The sequence below is a fragment of the Mobula birostris genome, chromosome 3, assembly GCF_030028105.1.
Source record: "Mobula birostris isolate sMobBir1 chromosome 3, sMobBir1.hap1, whole genome shotgun sequence".
In the NCBI taxonomy this organism is placed as follows: Eukaryota; Metazoa; Chordata; class Chondrichthyes; order Myliobatiformes; family Myliobatidae; genus Mobula; species Mobula birostris.
The window spans coordinates 67,641,894-67,666,563 of NC_092372.1; the positions used below are offsets into that span (position 1 = coordinate 67,641,894).

The 24,670-nt window shown below is 42.0% G+C and overlaps 1 protein-coding gene across 11 annotated transcripts in view; it reads right to left on the reverse strand.

The window, feature by feature from the left end:
• The window catches only part of LOC140195095 (LIM and calponin homology domains-containing protein 1-like), a 384,102-nt gene that overhangs the window by 107,646 nt on the left and 251,786 nt on the right, over positions 1 to 24,670 (reverse strand). For 7 of the 11 annotated variants that reach the window (XM_072252805.1, XM_072252799.1, XM_072252801.1 and 4 more), the window contains exons 5-9: positions 22,319 to 22,349; positions 16,719 to 16,829; positions 14,146 to 14,341; positions 8,256 to 8,508; positions 3,185 to 3,499 (exon numbers count right to left, since the gene is read on the reverse strand). In XM_072252805.1, the coding sequence (XP_072108906.1) occupies positions 3,185 to 3,499; positions 8,256 to 8,508; positions 14,146 to 14,341; positions 16,719 to 16,829; positions 22,319 to 22,349 (906 nt within the window). Of the gene's footprint in view, positions 1 to 3,184; positions 3,500 to 8,255; positions 8,509 to 14,145; positions 14,342 to 14,405; positions 14,668 to 16,718; positions 16,830 to 22,318; positions 22,350 to 24,670 lie in introns of those variants that run through there. The other 4 variants (XM_072252809.1, XM_072252808.1, XM_072252807.1 and 1 more) reach the window with 2 other exon arrangements.

A 24,670-nucleotide genomic window follows, 5' to 3' on the forward strand; every position in this document is an offset into this window, starting at 1 on the left:
ATTTCAAAAGCCCCAGCTACTGAGGACAGTTAAGTAATTGATCAACAAATTCTAGGTGCATACGGTGGCCTTCCAGCAAGTTTTGCTTGATACTTCCAACGTCTCTTGCCCTGTCACACAAAGCATAGAAACCATTTGGTCCATTGTGAAGCATGGTCAGCTACAGAGACAGGACGAAGACGATCTCAGAACCTCTGCTGACACTTTAGACAGATTTCTGCCAAGCTATTCACTGGGTCCTAAATCCAAAGGCAGAATTATCAGAAAACTCATTTGTAATGAGCCGGCTGGTGGCGTAGTGGCATCAGCGCCGGACTTCGGAGCAGCCGGCTCCCTTGCACGCTTTCCACCTGTGCTGGGTTGAGCATCGAGCTAGCAACTCAGCCTCATAAAGATAAGAAAGCCTGCGAAAAAAACGCCGTCATGACAGTGTCCTGGTGATTCCACTTGGAGTTAAGGGCTTTCTTCTTCTTCTTCATCATTTGTAATGGAAACTGAAATAGCCCAGCTTCAGCACAAAGTAGTCTCCACATGCAAGTATCCATGTGAAAACTCAGGATATATACAACAAATTGCCTAGAAACATTAATTAGCCATTTAAAAGTACTTAACTGTGACTAACCTGTATGGAATGGATAAGCCCTTTGAATGGTCTAGTTACTGACAAAGATTTGTACTGTGATTTTATCACAAAAAAAATCAAATGCAGAAATAGTTCAATATCAAAAGGCCCTACAGGAAACAAAGCATCCTTATTTAAATATAACTTGAATAAACCCAATTTACATAGTTTAGTACATAATTATGGCACAAACTAATCATGTACGTACTAATAGCACTTTGCTACTACCACCTCCTGCACCCTAAGGTGCCCATTGAATCCCTACAATACATGCCTAGCACCAGCAAATTTCAAGATTGTAAGGATGTTCAAACTCCATTACTATAATTTTGTAAAACAGTTTTAGTTAATTTGCTTATGTAAATAATTGCACAGAGGATGCAGTAACATACTGTATATTGTACGTGCTGATACAAAGATTAATGTCCCTATAGCTTGAATAAGGCTTGTCACAATACACAGGTTGACACTTCCAGGATGAAAAATTGAAGAATCTGAGTAAACATCTGGTTCACCATTTTAAAGAAAGGATATTAAAGTGTCACATGCAGTTCTGAGGTTTATTAGCTAATATTTGGTGTGAACAGGTTGTTTCATGAGGATCAGATATGTATGTACCAGCTTAAATCAAAGAATGGTGGCTTCATTGAAATATACAAGATCATATAGGACCTTAACAAGGTGGTTACAGGAAAACTAGGTCACTTTTAAAATTAAAGGATGGGTCACAGACTACAGAGATGAAGTAATTTTTTTAAAATTTCAGATTCTTAATTCTTTGTAACTCCCTTATTCAAAGGACAGTGGCACCAGAGGCTTTGATTATTTTAAGGCAGTTAAAGATACATTCTTGTTCCGCAAAAGGTTATTTAGTGGTCTGGAATGTGGAGCTAAGGCTGCAATCAGATCGTCCATGACCTTAGTAAAAGGCAGAACATAAACATTAGCGATTCTGCAGATGCTATCTTGTGTAAGTGCACAAAATTCTGGAGGAACTCTGGAGATGTTGCAAGTCACGCAACATCTATGGAGGAGAATAAACAACTGACGTTTTGGGCTGAGACCCTTTATCAGTCCTGAAACTTGTATCACCTACCAGCTCGGACTCCTCCTCCTCCCCTCACCTTCTTATTCTGGCTTCTGCCCCCTTCCTTTCTAGCCTATAACAGGTATAGGTGTTGCTATACCTGCAGAAATTTTTTAAAAAATCAATACTTCTATCAGCCTGATGAAGGGTTTTGGCCTGAAACACTGACTGTTTATTCCACTCCATAGATGCTACCTGACTTGCTGAGCTCCTCCAGCATTTTGTGCGTGTTGCTTATTAAAAGCCGATTGGACTTGAAAGGCCAGGTGGCCAAATCTCGCTCTTAATTTGTACGTTCACACTACATATTGCTCTATGGCAATGGTTTCCAACCTTTCTTATGCCGTGGACCAATACCAGTAAGCAAGGGGTCCATGGATCCCAGGTTCGGAACTCCTGCTCTATGGGATAGTTTCTATATTTGTGATTCTGTGGAGAGTTATATAACTGTGAATGTCTGAGAAAACTATGCTCAGAATGTGATCAATAATATCTCAAACATGAACGAAATTCCTATAGATGAAGTTCCGTCTAAGCATGAAGTTTACGGAGTTATTGTTCATATACCTCAAATGAACGCCTTCTGTTCATTTATGTGATAGTACCTCACTCCTCCCTGTTTATTTTGTAATCATGCTTATTTTTACTAAAGGCAATTTTCTGAATTTTTATTGCTAAACCCTTTCATTCAAAGCATCCTTTAGGAATGTGAGCACATAAACTTCACTCCCTCATTAATTTCTATGACTAACATTTCCAATATTTGTCTTGGTGGCACAGATTGGGGCAGGGAGTGAGGTGAGAACGTACGCAAAAAGTCTACCATGTCCTAAACATGCCAAATGAAAATGTGCTATTAAAGTGTGTTTATTAATTGGTGACAGGGTTATGTTGCTATACTTGAAGAAATTGTAAAAAAATCAATCCTTCCAACAAACTATTAGTTGTCTAGTGATGGCACACAAAGATGAGTAAGCCTGCTCCCTAATCTTTGGATGAGTACAAAGCAGCATCTTCAGTACAGTCTATTGTGATTGAAGTATTCACACAGCATGTTATTGAAGAACTTCAGAGCAGTCATGCAGAAAATATTGCTTGATGTGTGTACCATGTACAAAAATACAAAGCCAAAATGAGCATCAGCCAGTATACTGTGGTTGCACAAACACACTCTTCAGCCTCATCACTTATTCCTATTATACCATGTCCAGGCCAATGATTCAAAATCATTACCTTGAAATTATCATTTGATACCAATTTTGTTTTAATTGTTAAAATATTTTAATTAAATATCTTCAAATTACATTGGATCGAGATTTTCTTTTGGCCAACTCAGTATTTATCAAAAGCTCTAATTTAAAGCTTATGGTTTACAAAATTCTCAGAGACCACCATGGTATAATAAAGAAAACTACGCTAATAATATGCCATGCCATTATTTCACCTCCATGACAGTTCTACACCACACTGCTGACCTGCGGTATCTCTCAGATGCTGGCATGACCGTGATACCAGCTTTCTGAATTCTTTTCAACTTTTTAATTTCCTCTTCGTCTTTTCCCTCCCATCTTCTACCTTCTTTGGATGTTCTGTGCCCAGTGTCTTCCACTGGACAAGCTTGTAACTGGTTTTCGAGGCCACCAGCATCCTCAGCTGGAGCAAGTTCAGACCTTACTGCTGGCTTGGAATCATTAATTGCTTGAGTTTTGGTAACTGTAGATGATGGCTCAGCAAAGTCTTCACCCTGAGAGGATTCTTCACTGTGTTCTTCTTGAATAGGCTCAGGGTGACTATGATTGTTGAGTTATACAAGATACAGTATATTAAGGCCAAAAATGTAATAGACTTTTAACACTTAGCTTATATTATAAGTTACAGATCATCACAAACCATTTACATTGGAAACTTTTATTTTTTGATGCCATTTGAGATCATGACCTGTCACCTCAAGATCAGCAACCACAGGGATGATCTCTTATACAATTGTGATAGAAGCCAACTGAAGCCAACTCTGCTGGTAAAAAATAAAATCAAATCTTTAGAAAGAGGTGGCATAGCATTGAAAGATGTAGGATCCTAGTAGGTTGAGTTAAGAAACTGCAAGGGATGAAGACCCTGATGGGAGTTATATACAGACCTCCTAACAGTAACCAGAATGTGGTCTACAAATTACTGTGGAAGATAGAAAAAGAATGTCAAAAAAGATAATGTTATGTTAGTCAAGGGAGATTTCAGGATTTCAACAGGCAGATTGATCGGGTAAATCAAGTTAATGCTGGATCCCTAGAGAAAAATTATTGTGGACTCTGAATTGCATTTTGAAGTAGCTTGTGATTGAACTATACTGGTTTGAGTATTGTGTAATGAACTGGATATGATTAGGGAGTTTGAGAAAAGGGCCACTTAGGTAACAGTGATCAAAATATGATAGAATTCACCCTACACTTTGAAAAAGAGAAGCTAAAGTCAGATGTACCAGTATTATAGTGGAGAAATGGAATTACGGAAACATGACAGATGAGCTGCTAAAGTTGACTGGAAGGGGACACTAGCAGGAATGACGGCAGAACAGCAATGGCTGGAGATTCTGGGAGCAATTCAGAAGGCACAGGATAGATACATCTCAAAGAAGAGTAAGTATTCTAAAGGCAGGATTATGCAACCGTGGCTGACAAGGGAAGTCAAAGCTAACATAAAAGCAAAAGAGAGGGCATATAACAGAGCAAAAATTAGTAGAAGTTAGAAGATTGGGAAATTTTTAAAAACCAACAGAAGGCAACTTTAAAAAGACATGGGGGGGGGGGAGATGAAATATGAAGGTAAGCTAGCCAATAATATCAAAATGATACCAAAAGTTTTTTTTCAGATATATAAAGAATAAAAGAGCAATGAGACAAGATATTGGACCACTGGAAAATGACACCGGAGAGATAGAAACGGGGACAAGGAAATGGCAGATGAACAGAATAAATATTTTGCATCAGTCTTCACTGTGGAAGACACTAGAAATGTGCCAGATGTTTGACAGTGTCAAGGGGCAGATGGGAATGCAGTTTCTATTACTACGGAGAAGGTGCTTGGGAAGCTCAAAGATCTGAAGGTAGTTATGTCACCTGGACCAGATGGACTACATACCAGGATTCTGAAAGAGATAGCTGAAAAAATTGTGGAGGCACTAGTAATGATCTTTTAAGAATCAATAGATTCTGGCATGGTGCGAGAGGACTTGAAAATTGCAAATGTCACTCCATTCTTTAAGATGGGTGGGAGGCAGAAGAAGGGAAATTATAGGCCAGTTACAGTTAGTAGTTGGGAAGATGCTGGAATCAATTGTTGAGGATGTGGTTTCAGGGTATTTGGAGGCACATGATAAAATAGGCCAAAGTCAGCATGGGATAATCTTGCCTGATAAATCCGTTCGAATTCTCTGAAGAATTAGCAAGCAGGATAGACAATAAAGAATCGGAGGATGTTGTGTACTTGGATTTTTAGATGGCCCTTGACAAGGTGTTGCACATGAGGCTGCTAACAAGATAACAGCGCAGGGTATTACAGGAAAGATACTAGAATGGTGTGAGCACTGGCTAATTGGGAGGAGGCAAAGAATGAGAATCAAGAATCCTTTTCGTATTGGCTGCCAGTGACTAGTGGTGTTCCACGGGGTCTGTGTTGAACCACTTCTTTTTACATTGTATGTCAATGATTTGGATGATGAAATTGATGACTTTGTGGCTGACATGAAGATAGGTGGAGGGGCAGATAATGTTGAGGAAGCAGAGAGGCTTTAGAAGAACAGAAATTTTAGGAGAGTGGTCAAAGAGGTGGCAGATGGAATATGGTGTCGGAAAGTGTACGGTCATGCAATTTGATAGAAGGAATAAAAGCACAGACTATTATATAAATGGAGAAAATTTAAAAATCCGAGATGCAAAGGGATTCGGGAGTCCTTGTGTAGAGTTCCCAAAAGGTTAACACAAAATAATCTGCAGATGCTGGGGTCAAAGCAACACTCACAACACGCTGGAGGAACTCAGCAGGTTGGGCAGCATCCATGGAAAAGATCGGTTGATGTTTCGGGCCTTCGTCAGGACTGTAGAGGGAAGGGGCAGAGGCCCTATAAAGAAGGTGGGAGGAGGGTGGGAAGGAGAAGGCTGGTAGGTTCCAGGTGAAAAATCAGTAAGGGGAAAGATAAAGGGGTTGGGGAAGGGAGGCAGGGAGGTGATAGGCAGGAAAGGTGAAGAAAGAATAGGGGAAAACACAATGGGTAGTAGAAGGAGGCGGAACCATGAGGGAGGTGATAAGCAGCTGGGGGAGGGGGCAGAGTGACATAGGGATAGCGGAAGGGAGGGGAAGGGAATTACCGGAAGTTGGAGAATTCTAGTTCCCTTTGTCCTCACCTACCAACCCAACAGCCTCTGGATCCAGCACATTATCCTCCACAACTTCCGCCACCTTCAACAGGACCCAACCATTAAGCACATCTTTCCCTCTCCACCCCTCTCCGCTTTCTGCAGGAATCGGCCCCTCTGCGATTCCCTGATCCTCATGTCCCTCTCTTGCCACCATTCAGGGCCCCAAACAGTCCTTCCAAGTGAGGCAACACTTCACTTCTGAGTCTGTTGGGGTCATCTACTGCATCCGGTGCTCCCGGTCCAGCCTCCTTTACATCGGTGAAACCCGACGCAGATTGGGGGACCGCTTCGTTGAGAACCTCCGCTCCGTCTGCCAAAACAGACAGGATTTCCCAGTAGCCACCCACTTCAACTCTGCTTCCCACTCCCATTCAGATATGTCCATACATGGCCTCCTCTACTGCCATGATGAGGCCAAACTCAGGTTGGAGGAGCAACACCTCATATACTGTCTAGGTAGTCTCCAGCCCCTTGGTATGAACATAGAATTCTCCAACTTCCGGTAATTCCCTCCCCCTCCCTTCCCCTATCCCTATGTCACTCTGCCCCCTCCCCCAGCTGCCTATCACCTCCCTCATGGTTCCACCTCCTTCTACTACCCATTGTGTTTTCCCCTATTCTTTCTTCACCTTTCCTGCCCATCACCTCCCTGCCTCCCTTCCCCCACCCCTTTATCTTTCCCCTTACTGGTTTTTCACCTGGAACCTACCAGCCTTCTCCTTCCCACCCTCCCCCCACCTTCTTTATAGGGACTCTGCCCCTTCCCTCTTCAGTCCTGATGAAGGGTTCCGGTCCAAAACGTCGACCAATCTTTTCCACAGATGCTGCCCGACCTGCTGAGTTCCTCCAGCGTGTTGTGAGTGTTCCCAGAAGGTTAATTTGAAGGTTGAATTGGTGGTGAGGAAGGCAAATGCAATATCAGCATTCATTTCAATATGACTAGAATATAAAAGCAAGGATGTAATGCTGTGGCTGAATAAGGCACTGGTGAGGCCTCACTTGGAATACTCTGAGCAGTTTTAGACCCCTTATTTAAGAAAGAATGCACTGACATTGAAAAAGGTTCAGAGACGGTTGTATAAGGCATTGATGAGGATGGTTCCGGAAATAAAGGGTTATCATATGAGCAGCGATTGACGGCTCTGGGCCTGTACTCGCTGGAATTTAGAAGAATGAGAGGGATTTCATTGAAACCTCTCAAATGTTGAAAGGCCTAGATAGATTGGATGTGAAATGGATGATTCTTTTGCTGGGGGAGTCTAAGACCAGAGGGCACAGCCTCACAATAGAGGGACATCATTTAGAACACGGATGAGGAGGAATTTCTTTAACCAGAGAGTGGTGAATCTGTGGAATTCGTTGTCACAGGTGGCTGTGGAGGTGAGGTTATTCAGTGTACAAGGCAGAGGATGATAGGTTCCTGATTAGTCAAGGCATAAAAGATTATGGGGAGAAGGCAGGAGAGTGGGGTTGAGAGGGAAATGGATCAGCCATGATGAAATGGCGAAGCAGATTCGATGGGCCAAATGGCCTAATTCTGCTTCTATGTTTTATGGGTTTAAGTCTAGCCAGAACAGAAATTCTAAAATGCTACATCATGCAACATAAATTTAGAACTTTAAAGTTAAAGGCAGATCTCTTTCACCAAATCTGAATAAATATTACAAAAATTTCCTTGAAGGACAACAGACCATGATGATTTGCTGTTATTTGGGAATTTTATTCGAACAAGCTGGGCAAGGCTGAGTACATCCAAATCTGTAACAATAAAATTCATTTGGCGGACCTATTTTAATCTTATCACAATTCACCAATTTCCACTCCAAACCCATTGATTTCATGCCTTGCAGTTCAGAGTTCATGAAGGTGGCAATAAACAATTTTCAATGGGGGGAAAACACATAAATGCATTCCTCTCAGTCACTAGAATAAACTGCTAGGATTTGTGAGGTGACACAATGTAAGAAGAGCATTTCGTGAACTAAGTATGTCAGCTTGCAATCATTCAAAATATCTACTGGCATAATGGAATCATATTAACACAGCAGCATCAATAAATGTCTGAGGGGGTTTAATGAAAGTTACTTAATACCTGTAGTTCACACAACATAACCTAATGATGTCAATTACCTACCTGAAAGGGCGTTCTGATCCTACAGGTGAAGAAGTGTTGCTCCAACTCTTCCGATAGTTCTCTGCTCGCTCTGCCTGCTTCTTTCGGAGAGGTGCCGGCATATAAGCTGTATGATTGTACTTGTTGGGTAGATATTGATTAAAAGGCAAGGAAATTTTAGGTTCATTATAGGAAGACCGTCTGACAGACATGTCGTCTCTCTTTACGTCAGGTGTCTTCTGTGTCACATCTGATTCAGAATCACTGCCACGACCTTTGGGGAACCGAAAAAAAAAGGCATCAGGAATTGACCCATCACTTTACTGTGACACATTTCAGCAATACTTAAGTGAAATTAGAAACCACTGGATCCAAAAAGGTAATCTGCCTCCTTTCAGACTGTAACTGCTCAAGCTTGATACTGTAATTGATACAATTTGTCTCCCAATCACATTCCATCAATTAAATACCGAACTAACTGAAAACTTTTCTCTTTATTTCTGGCTCTCTAAGAAGCGACAAAGATGGTAATCATAACATCAATAATAAGGGCTAATTAAATATATTCATCTGGTTTTTATTTTACTTTTACCTCTTTGCAGGAAATTCCCTGGTCTTCTTCAAACAAATGGTCCTAATTACCTGCTTGAAGCCACAGTATGGGAGGGAAGACATACTCAGAAACTCATTCCCTCATACCTCACAGTGCAGCACATTGTATCACTGGCCCTTGAGCAAGATGCCAGATAATTCACTGTTTCTTAAACATAAGTTATGTACTTCTGGAGTCACAGATGCATTCCATAATTTTCCAATGCTCAGAATGTGCGGGGGTTTATCAGGACTGCAAAATATAAGTCATGAAGATTACCTCTGCTTGCTTTCTTATCCCCCCATTCAGACAGTGAAAGATGGTAGTTGATTTAATGCCAAATTATAAAATGTAAACAGCCCAAGCACACTGAAGGAAATATTTTCCAACTCAAGACCCAACTAATCAGGTCGCACAGTACAGCAGAAGGAGTGGCCTCAACATTTTGAAGATAGGGTATTGTGGCTGTCTTGAGCTAATTGTCTGAAAGAGTAGAAGAGTTGAAAGTACACATCATATTTAAAAAATACTTGGATATTCCACTGTAACTTCTCTGAAATCACAGAAACTTTGGGACAAAGTAATTCAATCCATTGTGCTTGGCTGGTTTAACCATTCCTCCAAAGAACTGTAGTTATGGCACTTCACAGGTAAAGGGATGGTCATTGCTTTGGGTTGATACCCTGCATTAGGATTGAGAACGTAGAAGGAAGGTGGCAAATATGTAGAAGTGAGAGGGAGAAGTTAGAGGTTAGGCAGGCTCGAGAGCAATAGGCAGAATCAGCTAAGCTGGGGTTTGGAATGAAGGAAGAGTGTGGAATGATGTACAGATAGTGCCAAGTGGAGAAGGGGAAGATGGATGAGGTGATAGCAGGAACCTGATTTGGGAGGTTTGATGGGCAGTTGGAACCAGGTGGGGAAGGGTCAGAAAAAATGAATCAAGGAATAAATCCAGTTAAGTAGGTGGATGATAGATGAAACCAGGTGGAGGAGGTGATGCCTACTAACTCATGTGGGGAGTGATGGAAAAGGTGAACAAAATGAGTGAAATACCCTCAGAAACCAGTGGGAGTGGGAAAAGAACCCAGAGGAAGCAATTACCAGAAATTGGAATATTCAATATTCACACCATTAGGTTGTCTGCTATCCAAATGGGATGTGATATTCTACCGGTCTGTGTTTGCCCTCAAAGTAGTAGTGGAGAAGGCTTAGTACAGACAAATCAGTGTGGGAATGGGATGGAGAGTTCAAATAACATGCAAAAGGAAGCTCAAAATGGCCATTCCTACAAATCTCAAGTGCTCTGCAAAATGGTTGCCCAGTCTACACTTGGTCTTGCCAATGTAAAGGAAGCTTCATGGCAAGGGCTGAATGCAATAGACCAGGCAGGAGGAGGTGAATATGAAGTTCAGCCTCACCTGAGGACAGCTGTTTAGGTCCCTGGATAGTGGTGAGGAAAGAGCTGTAGAGAAAATGTTTAGCACCTTCTGATATTCTACGGGTAGCTGGGAAGGGACGAGTAGACCAGGAAGTCAAAGAGACTGGTCTCTATGGAAAACAGAAAAGGTGGGGAGGAAAAGATGTGAGTCATGATGGGATCCTTTTGGAGCTGGTGGAGTGGCAAAGGATAATATGTTGGATGCAGAGACCAGTGGGGTAAAGGGGGAAGACCAAGAGAACTCTATCTCTTGTCTGTTGGGGGAGAAGTGGGGTGGCTTTCCCAAAACCACTCTTTCAAGCTGCAGAGCTTGAGAATGCAGAAACAATTGTTTGTGGTGAATAAGAAAGTTTAAAAAAGTGAGTGGGTCCTATCAGGACTTTCTGTGGAACTTGAGATCATCTGGGTTATTAGCACCTGGCAAGGGCCAATAAAAAGAAGCTGGGAGTTAGCAGAACAAACATTGTGGGAATGGCCATAGTGTGAGTGGGATCAAGTTAAGGGTGGGGAACTGAGGCTTTTGGCAAGAAGAGGTGGAGGCTAGAATAAGGTTATCACCATGTTGATGTTTCTTTCTCTATCAGTACCTAGCTAGAGTAGTGAGAATGGATCTCAAGGAAGTGGGGCACTCCTCTTGCAAGACATAAGAGATCTGGGAGTCCTCCAGTGTCCCTGATTGCTACATCTGTGAGAAGTGCCTCTGGGAGCAGTTCTTTATAGACCGTGTTAGGGAACCGCAGCTGGAGCTGGATGACCTGCAGATCATTTGGGAGAATGAGGAGTTCATTGTTAGGATCTATAGGGAGGCAGTCATATCTTAGCTGCAGGAGGCTGGTAGTTGAATGACTGTCAGGAAAAATAAAAGGAAAAGGCAGACAATGTAGGGTATCCCTCTGGCTGTTCCCCTCAACTGCAAGTATACTGCTTTGGATACTGTTTGGGGGGGGGGGGGGGGCTGCCGGGAATGTCACACCGGCGAGTAGTGACAACAGTTGGGTCTTGTTCAGAAGGCAAAGGGGAAAAGAGCAGTGCTCAAAGGGGTTTCAACTGTCAGGGGAACAGGCGGGAAATTCTATGGATGTGCAAGAGACTCCCAGATGGTATCAGGTATCAGGGTCACAGATCCACAGGACTGAATAGGGATAGTCTAGGAAACAAGCACCTGGAAGAGGAGGTCCTTAATGAATACTTTGCTTTGGTATTCACCGGTGAGAGAGACTTTGACAAATGTGAGGGCAGCACAGAACTGGCTAATATACTAGAACAGGTTAGTAACGAGGTTTTGCTGGGAATTTGAAAAGCATTACGATAGATAAAACCCCAGAGTCAAACAAGATATATTCTAGGTGACTACAAGAAGTGAGGGAAGGAATTGCTGCACAGTTGGCTATGATCTTTGAGTCCTCACTGGCCAATGGAATAATACCAGATGATTGAAGGATGGCAAATGTTATTCCTTTGTTCAAGAAAGGTAAAGGGGTAATCCTAGGAGTTATAGGACAGTGAGTCTTATGTCAGTGGTTGGAAAGCTATTGGTGAGGATTCTTAGAGACAGGATTTACAAGCATTTGGACAAGCATAGTTGATTAGGGATAGTAAGCATGGCTTTGTAAGGGGCAAGTCATGCCTCATCAGTCAGACTGAATTCTCTGAAGAATTCACAAAACAAATTATTAAAGGTAGAGCAGTGGATGTGGTGTATATGGACTATAGTGAGACATTCGACAAGGTTCCTGATCTTAGACTCATCCAGAAAGTCAGGATCTATAGGATCCGGGAAAACATGATTCAGAAATGGTTTGCCCACAGAAAGCAGATGGAGTGTATTGTACCTGGACCTCGACTAGTGGTGATCACAGGCATCTGTTCAGGGACCCCTGCTCCTTGTACTGTTTATTAATGACTTGGATGAGGAAGTGGAAGAGTGGGTTAGTGAGTTTGCAGAAGACACAAAGACTGGTGGTTGTTATGGTTAGTATCAAAGTTTGTCGAGGGTTGTAACAGGACATTGATGGAGGAGTGGCAGATTGCTCAAAAATTAAGTGTGAAGTGATGCACTTTGGAAGATGGAAGTTGAAGGCAGGATACAGGGTTAATGGCAGGAGTCAGCAGTGTGGAGAAACAGAGGGATCCTGTGGTCTACATCAAAGTTTCCACACAAGGTGATAGGGTGGTTAAGAAGAGTATGGTGAGCTGGCCTTCACTAGTCAGGGGATTGAATTGAAGAGCCACGAGATAGTGCAGCAGCTCAATAAAACCCAGGTTATACCACACTTGGAAGATTGTTTTCAGTTCTGGTTGCCTTATCATAGCAAGGATATAGACACTTGAGAGAGGGTGGAGAGGAGATTTGCCAGGATGCTGCATGGATTAGAGAGTATCTCCTATGAGGAATGGTTGAGCATCGGCTTTTCTCTTTGGAGGGAAGGAGGATGAGAGGTGACTTTAAAGAGGTATATAAGATGATAAGAGCCATTGATAGAGTAGATGCCCAGAGACCTTTTCCCAGGGTGGAAACAGCTAATACAAGAGGGCATAATTTTAAGGCATTTGGAGGAAAGTATAAGAGTGATGTCAGAAAGAGTGTTTTTAGACAGGGTGGTGGTAGAGGCAGAAACATTAGAAGAAACGTACAAAGGCACATGGATGAAAGAAAAATGGAGGGCTATGTGGGAAGGAAGAGTTAGACTGATCTTGGAGTAGCTTGAAAGGTCAGTATAACATCATGGGCTGAGACACCTGTACGGTGCTGAACTGTTCTGTGTTTATTGTTATAATCTAGTAGAGCAACATTCCTCCAACATCTTGGTGCTGGCTGGAGTGGATTGTAACATGATGGCTAAGGCCTACCCCTTTTGGTACCAAGCTCACACCGCACTGGGGCCTAGTGGGTTATCTGCTTCTGTGAAAATTCTAGGTTCTAACTGTCCCATCCAAGTAAATTTCATTACTTTACCAGCTATGAGTTCTTAAAACTACTCAAATTCAGCCAACCTTTTCAAACCAACTGCTAAATTTTTCGTTAGTTTTCTCCAACAGCTGAAAACAAAACCTACTGTTGCCATCTCCTCATTCACACATTCTGTCTGGATATACTAACCGGGTTAAAAGCAGTAACTTACTGTACTTTATTTTGCAAACTCAATCATTTTAAGTGTTCATTTTCTTCATTCACACAAAGTAAGGTAACTCCCTTTGTAATCCCATCTCTACTTAAAAGGTCTTACTGGTCTGTCTAGAGTGGGTGTTTTCTATTTTCATTCATTGACATTTATTGAACCAACAATAGCCTTTCAAGAAGCCCTGAAACATTACAGTTGAAAAAAATTACACTGAAAGTAGGAGAAAATCTAATTAGGCATATTTTGTCAGAGGCCTTTTAGACAGATAAGGTTATTATTACATTACATTTATTAATAAAATTACATTTACAGTCATATCACATAATCAGTTAGGTCTATTACAGATTACATAAATGTAAGGCATTCTGGCTTCCTATTAACACAAGTTTCACGGGATGATTATGCGTGTCAGCTTGCCTAAATCCAGTTTACCAAAGCAGTATTGGACACCACTAGAAGAATGCCTCATATTATTTCAGCTTTAAACTTTTTTATTTTCAGCAACAGCTCTGAAGTTTAAAGTCCTTAATTTTAATAGAAGTGACAGGTTGTCAATGAAAGAGCATTCATTTGCCACAGAGTAAATTTCTTGGTATAAATTCACTCTCTCTCATTCCTGCCCATGAGAGATATGTGAATTTAGAATACCACTCAGCATTCTAATCCCTGTGCAATAACAGACATTAATACCCACAGACATATAACAATTGCTTCACTTGACTGTAGGAAATATGCTCTTGGTACTTTGACACTACATACCATCACTACTTCCTCTAAATACAACATCTGGGGATGGAGTCTGCTGCGACCGTGACCCAAATGACTCCAGACTATCAAAGGAATCATCTCTGGCATGTCTGGGAGGTGACAGGGAGTCACTGCGCTCAGAATCCCAGCTGTCAATGTAGCCGCTGTCACGAATGCTTCGCTTTGGACTATCTGTGTCCTCCATCTCCTGGTGATGGAACAGCATGCAATGAATTATTAAGAAATGTCTATATACTTAAACAGCTACTTACCCTAGTCTTCAAGGGTTAAAAAAAATTGAACAGAACCAGTGACTCGATTACTGGCTTTCATATGCATATTGTAATCCAGAGATATGGTTGTAAGAAACTATGGTGACCGTATTTGTTGAAGCTATACATTTTCCAATTTTGATTCCCTCAGAATAAAATACTCCTCATCTTCTAAGCGTTCTCCAAACAGCAATGATCAGATGTTGTCCACCATCCAAGCATAAGCACCCTGCCGGTGGCCACTATCAGAGCAAAGTGACAACCTGTGGCTTTCAGAGTAGCAGATCGCGCACTGAACTTCCCCAGTGCTCAACAAATGAAAATCCTGGATGAGGGAGAAACAGCTTTCAGAAGCAATCAGCAATGAAAATATGCAAAAGCTGTTCCTTTTCAAAAAAAAGTCATTCCAGTCCCTAGCTGCTTGCCAGCTATTGGCTTTGAAGAATATGAGCACACTTGCATCTGACCCACACGGTTGGAGCATTGAGAACAATCGGTGCCTTTCACAGCCCTTGATTATAAATTCTTTCCAAGGCAAAGAGCCCATACTAAACATCGTAACTCTAGCCCGAGAAAAGGTCAATGGAAGCCATCCCATGCTATGCTCACTCCAGTGATATAATAAACCCTTGTCTCGATTAAAGATTGCTTGAACATTAATTGATACAGAAAAGGACAGATCAGCATATATACGTTCAAAAGGTTTTTTGGTTTCGCCTTACTAGGCTTTCAATGATTTTGCATTATTTGTGACAATTTAATCATGACATTTTCCATGCCTAAAATAAAAGCTGAGTTTGATATCTTACACAGAAAGTATATAATTTAACATGAAATTCAGAAGCAGCAGTAAAATACAGTGGTGTTCTTGTTCACTTCTGTGGTTGTAGCACATGATTGAACAATCTAGCTCTTTTCATATTTTATAAGTTGTTCTGTACCTCCTAAATTGGTGAGTTTTGAATGCAAATCTAAAAATGTTAAGGCGTACAGCATACCTTTTGAAAAGATGCAATTTTAATACTCTCAACAACTTATTCACTGACTTTAGACAAGTTATGCCTTAAAAAGGCAATGTTTTCCAAATGTTCTGTTCAATGTTGCAATTGGAACAGCTTACCCTTTTCTCCACTAATTCTGGGTAATATTCATGACAGCAAGTAGAAGTGAAAACTGCTGCTAAGAATAAATTATAAGCGGAAATATTTCACATGCAAGCTTAAAATTAGCCTGGAAATATCATGTGATATTACTGTATGGACATCCACAACATTTAGATCAAATTCCTTTATAAATATCTGAAATAAATGCAGCACCTTGTATCTCATGTAGAATATTTATAATTGGTACCAGATTAACAAGAAATTCAGAAGGAATATACCGTACAAATGAAATACAGCGATGTTCATTTCTGTGGTCACATCACATGATTTAACAATCTTGTTCTTTTCAGATTTTTTTGTTACTCTCTGGTTTGCAAAGAAGTTTACTGCAAACAAAACCTACAGTTTCCAGCCTTAGTAGCACACACAAAATGCTGGAGGAACTCAGCAGGTCAGGCAGCATCTATGCAGAGGAACACAGACTAGATGTTTTTGTCTGAGACCTTTCATCAGGACTGGAAAGGAAGATGGAAATGCCAGAATAAGGAGGTGGGGGGGGGAGGGGAAGCAGTACGAGCTGGAAAGTGATAGGCAAATCCAGGTGAGTCGGAGAGGGAGGATGAAGTGAGAAGCTGGAAAGTGATAGATTGAAAAGGTAAAGGCTGAAGAAAGAATCTGAGAGGAGAGGAGAAAACCTATCCCTGGGAGGAAGGTTCTCCCACTCATTATCTTCCAAATGTGCTCCTTCCCCTCCCCTCACCTTCTTATTCTAGCTTCTTTCTCCTTCCTTTCCAGTCCTGATGAAGGGTCTTGGTTCAAAACTCTTTATTCCTCTCCATAGATGCTGACTGACCTGTTGTATTCCTCCAGCATTTTCTATGAGTTACTCTGGATTTCCAGCATCTGCAGAATCTCTTGTGTTTATCTTTTAAGCTTTGTTAGTTTCTGATATCATTGAATTTGAAATGAATGCATGGAGCATTTGTTCAATTGCACACAGCATCAATTCTAAGCTTTTTTCCCCTCTATGAAACCAGCCAAATATTATCTGAACTCTTCTCCATAGTATATATATAAAACTTGCAAAGAAGTGAAAATGGACAATGATTTTAGCGAAATTGAATAAGGTTGAACATGATTGATAACAGTAGGATCACAGCTTGAAGGGTACATACACACACATGATGACAATGAAACTGAAATGTACTACCTTTTGAATCTGAGACAACAATCCTTCAAATTCTTTTAGGTTCAACGTTGGTCCACTGTAAGACGTACAGCTATTTGCTGTTTTTCCAAGCCAGTAAATAGTGATCAAAACCTGTGGAAAAGAAATTGTAGGAAAAAGTTTTGATATCCAATCTTCAGCAGTTCAGCCATGTCATGGTCATATTAAAATAAGTCTGCACTGTTTTAACAATATTATATTTATTGCTGAAAATGTACAAGAAAAAACAATGCTACGATCTTTCATAAACAAAACCAATTGCTCAGCAAGTTACTGCACATTAGGCAGAGATGCCCTTTGAACACATGTTCAACTGGATCTACCTATCTGCTCATTGTCCCTTGCTGCAGTCAGGCTGTGCATATTAGCTCTCTAAACTATGCTTTGGAAAAGATTCAGTGAAAACTTAAAACTTGTTTAAATTTCAAAGCTTCTCTGAAATCTGACTTGCAAGCCCAAGTGAGCGGTATATTGCCAAGTGATGGCCTGGCGTCTGTCCTTTGCAGTGAGCACTGATACTGGGCTGAGGTGGTGGAGGAGGAAGAGAATTTACAACTGGGTCTCTTGTTCATTACATGGATTTTGCTTGATTGTTACCAGATTTGTGAACCTTAATAGTTAAGTAAATGAGGAATAGTTGAAAATAAAAAAGAACAGAAACAGTGGTGATAGAGAGGAGCTATAGGCAAGTAGTCACTAGAGAGCCTCGGGTGACAGATAAGTGGGTAACAGTCAGGAGAAGGAAGGGCAAGAATCACATACTAGAGAGTACCCCTGTGGCTGTCCCCCTTAACAATAAGTACTCCTGTTTGAGTGCTGTTGAGGGGGACGATCTACCTGGGGGAAGCAACAGTGGCCATGCCTCTGGCACAAAGTCTGGCCCTGTGGCTCAGAAGAGAAGGGAAAGGAAGATGGCAGCAGTAATAGGGGACTCTATAGTTAGGGGGTCAGACAGGTGATTCTGTGGACGCAGGAAAGAAACACGGATGGTAGTTTGCCTCCCAGGTGCCAGGATCTGGTATGCTTCTGATCACGTCCATGATATCCTCAAGTGGGAAGGTGAATAGCCAGAGGTCGTGGTACATATTTGTACCAATGACATGGAAAGGAAAAGGGAGGACGTCTTGAAAACAGACTACAGGGAGTTAGGAAAGAAGCTGAGAAGCAGGACCTGAAAGGTAGCAATCTCAGGATTACTGCCTGTGCCATGAGACAGTGAGTATAGGAATAGAGTGAGGTGGAGCATAAATGTGTGGCTGAGGGATTGGAGCAGGGGGCAGGGATTCAGATTTCTGGATCATTGGGACCGCTTTTGGGTCAGGCGTGACTTGTACAAAAAAGATGGGTTCCATTTGAATCCGAGGGGGACCAATATCCTGGCAGGGAGGTTTGCAAAGGCTATTGCCGAGAGTTTAAACTAGAATTGCTGTGGGGGTGGGGTGGGAACCGAACTGAAGTGACGGAGGAAAGGGAGGTTGGCTCACAAATAGAGAAACCTTGAAGACAGTACGAGAGGAAGGATAGGCAGGGGTTAGAGAAAGGATACGCTCAGACTGATGATTTGAGATGTGTCTACTTTAATGCAAGAAGCATCATGAACAAAGCGGATGAGCTTAGAGCGTGGATCAGTACTTGGAGCTGTGATGTTATGGCTATTAACATAAGCCATAATGGGTGGCTCAGGGGCAGGAATGGCTAATTAGAGTGCCAGGCTTTAGATGCTTCAGAAAGGACAGGGAAGGAGGCAAGAGAGGTGGGGGAGTGGCACTGCTGATCAGAGATAGTGTCACAGCTGCAGAAAAGGAGGAAATCATGGAAGGATACATAGAAACATAGAAAACCTACAGCACAATACAGGCCTTTCAGCCCACAAAGCTGTACCGAACACGACCCTACTTTAGAACTATCTAGGCTTTACCCACAGCTCTCTATTTTTCTAAGCTCCATGTAGCCATCCAGGAGTCTCTTAAAAGACCCTATTGTTTCCGCCTCCACCACCGCCGCCGGCAACCCATTCCACATACTCACCTCTCTCTGTGTAAAAAATTTACCCCTGACATCTCCTCTACTATCTACTTTCCAAGCACCTTAAAGCTATACCCTCTCGTGCTAGCCATTTTAGCCCTGGGAAAAAGCCTCTGACTAGCCATATGATCAATGCCTCTCATTATCTTGTACACCTCTATCAGGTCACCTCTCATCCTCCGTCGCTCCAAGAAGAAAAGGTTCCCCCATGGTCATTCCCCTCAGCAACAAGTCTACCCCTTTAGAAACTGCTGGGGGATGACTTATCAGGGCTAGCAGCAGCAGTTAGGGCAGTGGCACTGTGGCTGGCTCTGAGGGTCAGCAGGGAAGGGTGAAGTCTGGCAGATCAATAGTGATAGGAGATTCAATAGTTAGGGGGATAGACAAGAGATTGTGTGGCCGCAAAAGAGATGCGAGGATGGTGTGTTGCCTCCCAGGTGCCAGGGTCCAGTATGACTCAGAGCAGCTGCAGAATATTCTCAAGATGTTGTGGTGCACACTGGCACTAATGATATAGGAGGGTGAAGACAACACAGTGAGTTAGCAAAGAGGTTAGTTAAAGAATAGATCCTCCAAAGTAGTAATCACTGGATTACTCCTGGAGTCACGTGCTAGTTTGGGCAGGGTTAGGATGATAGCACAGATGAATGAGTGTCTGAGGACTGCTACAGGGAGCAGGGTTTCCGGTTCTTGGATAATTAGAACCTTTTCAAGGGCAAGGGTGAGCGGTAAAGAAGCACAGGTTGCAGCTAATCTGGAAGGGGGGCAAATATCTTGGCCGGGAGGTTCACTAACGCTAGTGTAAGGGCTTAAACTAGTTTGACAGGGGAGATGGGAATCAGAGCTACAGGTCAAAAAGTAGAAGGATACAGGGCAAGGGCCAGTAAAACAGGCAGGAGCAGAGTAATAGTTACAATGAGATGGATAGTTTGAAGTGGGTTTATTTTAATGCCAGGAGTATTATGGGTAAAAGTGATGCACCTAGAGCATGAAACTGTGATGTTTGTGGCCATTACAGAGACTTGGCTGAGAGAGCGACAGGAACAGATGCTCAATGTACCATGGCTTCGATGTCTGAGAAAAAATAGAGAAGGAGGTAAAAGAGCTGGTGGAGTTGTGCCACTAATCAGAAGCAATATCACAGCTGCACTCAAAGGGGACATAATGAAGGGTTTGTTCACTCAGTCTGTACAGGTAGAACTCAAAAATAGGAAGGGTGCAGTAACTTTGATGGGATTGTACTAGACACACCCAATTGCCACTAGGACATTGAGGAAGAGTTATGCAGGCAAATTAAGGAAAGGTGTAAAAACAAGAGGGTTATTGTCATGGGGGACTTCAATTTCCCTAATTTAAACTGGGACCTTCTGAGTTCAAGAGGTTTGGATGAGGCAGTATTTGTTAGGTTCATCCAGGAGGTTTTCGTAAATCAATCTGTACAATAGACCAACAAGAGCAGGGACTGTTTTGGATCTGGTGTTGGGTAATGAGCCTGACCAGGTAACTAACTTTTCAGTAGGTGAGCAATTAAGGAACAATGACCAAATTTCCTTAAGATTTAAGAGAGCTACAGATAAGGATAAGTATGGACCTTGCAGGAGGGTATTAAATTGCAGCGGGCAAATTATGAGAGCATTAGGCAGAAACTAGGATGAATTAATTGGGAACAGTTGTTTCTGGGCAAGTGCACATCTGACGTGTGGAGGGTGTTTAAGGACAAACTGAACAGGACAGGAATGTTCCAGTCCGAAGGAAGGACAGGAAAAGCAGGGTAAGAGAACTGAGGACACCATGAGAGGTGATGAATTTAGTCAAAAAGTTATGTAAAGTTTAAGAAGGTAGGATCAAACAGACCCCTTGAGGATTATAAAGAAGCCAGAAAAAAATTCAAGAAGGGAATTAGGAAAACCAGGAGGGGCTATGAAAAGTACCTGGTAGATAGGATTAAAGAGTATACTAAGGCATTCTGTACATACATCAAGACCAGGAGGATAACTAGGAAGTTAGGACCACTCAAGGATAAAGAGAGGAACATTTCCTTGGATGCAGAGGATGTGGGTGAAATCGTTAATGAGTACTTTACATCAAGTTTCACCGAGGAGAAAGAGGTAGAGGACAGAGAAATCAGTGCTGAGTGCATTGACCTGCTAGGACATTTTAAGGTAAAGGAGGATGCAGTGTTGGGTCTTTGAAAGGTAAATCTTTCTTGAATGATGAATTTGGAGAATTTCTTAATGTGTACTTTACATCAATATTTACCAGGGACAAGGATGTGGAGGACAGAGAGATCAGTGCTGAGCATATTGATATCCTAGGGCATTTCAAGGTAAAGGAGGAGGTACTGTTGTGTTTCTGAAAGAGCATTAAGGTGGGTAAATTCCCAGGGCCTGATGGGATATACCCCAGGTTGTTGAGAGAGGCAAGAGAAGAGATTGTTGGGGCCTTGACAAATATCTTTGTGTCCCTCTAGTCAGAGGAAAGACCCTGGAGGACTGGCAAGCAGCTAATGTTGTTGCAATATTCAAAACGGGAACCAGGGATAATCAAGGAAACCATAGACTAGTGAGTCTCATGTCAGTGGTAGGAAAGCTACTAGGGAGAATTCTTAAGGATTGGATCTATAAGCATTTGGAAAGTCATGGCCTAGTTAGGGAGAGTGAGCTTTGTGCAAGGCAAGTTTTGTCTTACGAACTCAATTGAGTATTTTGACAAGGTCGTGAGGGTGACTGATGAAAATAAAGCTGTGCATGCTGTCTATATGGATTTTAGTACGGCATTTGATAAGGTCCCTCATGGGAGGCTCATCCAGAAGATGAAGATGAATGGGATCCATGGTGAATTGGCTGTTTGAATTCAGAAGACACTTGCCCATAGAAGACAAAGAGTAGTGGTTGAAGGGACTTATTCTAGCTGAAGGTCTAGATCAGGGCATTCCGGAAGAATCTGTACTGGGACCTCTGCTGGTTGTGATGTATATAAACAACCTAGATGAAATATAGATAGCTGGGTTAGTAAGTCTGCAAATGATATGAAGATTGGTGCTGTTGTGGATGGTGTAGAAGACTAGCAAAGAATATAACAGGATATAGATCAGCTGCCAACATAGCCGGAGAAATGGCAGATGGAGTTTAACCCAGTCAAATGTGAAGTATTGTACCTTGTTAGGTCAAATTCAAAGAGGCAGTAAACTGTTAGGGTCAAGATTCTTAAGAGAATTGATGAGTGGAGAAATCTTGGGGTCCAAGTTTGTAGCTCCCTGAAAGTACTGACACAGGTTGATTGGGTGCTTTAGAAGGCAAATGGCATGCTTGCCTTTACTAGTTGAGGCACTGAATTCAAAATTCAGGAAGTTATGTTGCAAGAGAACATATAAGTGATGATGATCCCCTCAGCCTGATACCCCTCTCCTTCTTCGTTGATGATTTGTGGGGATCTGTCAGTTACCAAAATGAGTAACTGCAAAGCAATTTGTAGCTGGTACACATTGCAGTCACTGCTCACTGAATGTTCAGTGGAGAGAATGGGATCATTCAAATACTGTGATTAAAGATACTTACATTTTTCATTTTCCGGCTGTACTCAGGTGCTCTGAATTAAAGAAAGAGAAAAATCAGTTAATTAATACTTGCAGTGATATAGTACAATCTTGGTAATTGTTCGTTAAGCAGCTAATTATCAGAATTGTATTATTATTGTGCTTTTTAACAGGAAAACTATACTCATATTATTTTACTAATATTTAACAGGCTAAGTTAAAAACACAAACATTTCTCAGGACCACTGGCATGCTGCAGCTGGTGTCCGAGTACTAAATGGGATTTAACCAGCAGAAACTATTTGTTCCGTGTGCAGTTAGATTTTGGATCTTGCAATCACATGGAACAATTGAGGCAAATTTCATTAATGAATTTCAAGGGAAGTTGGATAAAGACATGTGGGAGAAAGTAGAAGCCCACAATGGTATAACAGGTAGGGCTGCTGCCTTACAGCTCAACAACCAGGTTCATTCCTGACCACAGGTGCTCTCTGTGTGAATTCTGTGCACTTTCCTCATGGCCGTCAGAATCAGAATCGGAATTAGGTTTAATATCACCAGTACATGTTGTGTCGGTTTGCCCCAGGAGCTCTATCCCAAGGATGTGCATGTAACTATGTTAATGGGCCACTGCCCCTAGTGTAGGTGAGTAATCAAATCTGGAGAAGTTGATAGGACTGAGGGGACAATAAAATGGGATTAGTGCAATTGGTTTTTAATGATCCGTGTGAACTCAGTTGTCTCATAGACACATTTCCATGTTGTATTGCTTTTTGACATGCTGATGAGGTGTAACGAACAGGCTTGCAAGGGGTGTAAACACCAGCATATATCTGACAGGCTGAAAATTTTAAAGAAGGAGCATTAATTTCCACTTATATCAACCTTATCACAATCATGAAAAAAACTCTGTATTTTTCTTTTTATTCATTTTATCTTGTGGCATCACAAGTAAGGCCAACATCTGCTTTATATCCACTATGGCCCTTGAGCAGATATGGTTGAAGTACACAGTTGCCTTTAGGTAGGGAGTTCCAGCATTTGGCTTCAGCGATGATGCACTGTATACCCTCATCAAGCTGAAGATTAGAGATTAGCTTCATTTATTATACATACATTGAAACATACGGTGAACTGCGCCGTTTGCGTCATCAACCAACATACACTGAGGATTGCTGGAAACAGCACATAGGTATAGTATTGTCCTGACGAAGGGTTCCGGCCTGAAACGTCAACTCGCCATTTCTGACTGATGCTGCCCGACCTGCTGAGTTCATCCAGCGTACTGAAAGTGTTCCTAGGTACAGTATTGTCATGCTTCCGGTGGCAATGTAGCATGCTCACAAATCCATACATTTCTGGAATGTGAGAGGAAAGAGGAGCATCCGGAGGAAACCCACATGGTCACGGGAGAATGTGCAAACCGCTTAAAGGCAGCAGCAGAAATTGAAATTGCTGGCACTATAAAGCATTACGCTATGCTACGCTGTTGTTGTACAACTGGGACCTGAACCTAGAGGTGATGATAGTCTCATATGCTTGTTGCCTTGTAAAGTGGCACAAGTTTGGGAGTTTCGGTGGAAGAAGTCTTGGTCAGTGCATCATGCAGACAAGTATTGTCGGATACAATCTGCCAACTAAATGGTAAGTCTTGTACCCAACTTTGGCTTGTAGATAGTAGAGAGGTTTTGTCAGACGAGGAGCAGAATACCTGGCACTGCCCTACTCCTTCAGCCACATATGCTTTTCCATGATGTTCTCTCAGGGTGACAAGGACATGATCAGCAATGGTAAAGATGTTGAATGTCATGGTAAGATGGGTACGCTCTTAACAGAATAGTTGTTGCCTACATGGCGTGAATGTTACCTGCCACTTATCCTATCCGGAATGCTGCTCAGTCTTGTTGGATGTGCGGCATAATCACATCCTTCATATGTGGGGTTGCGAATAGAACTGAATCATACAGAATCAGTTGTGAACGTTCCCACTTAAGAACGAAAAGAGATGTCCCAGTTCTGCCGAAGGGTTTCGGCCCAAACATCGACTGTACTCTGTTTCATAGATGCTGCCTGGCCTATTGAGTTCACCTCCAGCATTTTGTGTGTTGCTCAGATTTCCAGCATCTGCAGACTTTCCCTTTTCTTTGTGTCCATAATTTTCTTCATTTGTGCTAGATAGAACTCGAGATATTGGAGGGAGCTTCCTTTAGGGAATCATGGATTTCAGTTTTTAAAAAAATCCTTGAAAGTGATACAGGGTCATGTGCTACCTCAGTGTAAGACAATTATTCTCAAGACTTTGGTCCCTCTTTGCTTGTGTGCTGCTGATTTTTCTCCATCTATGTCCTGTATACTATATTGCAGTGGTCCCCAA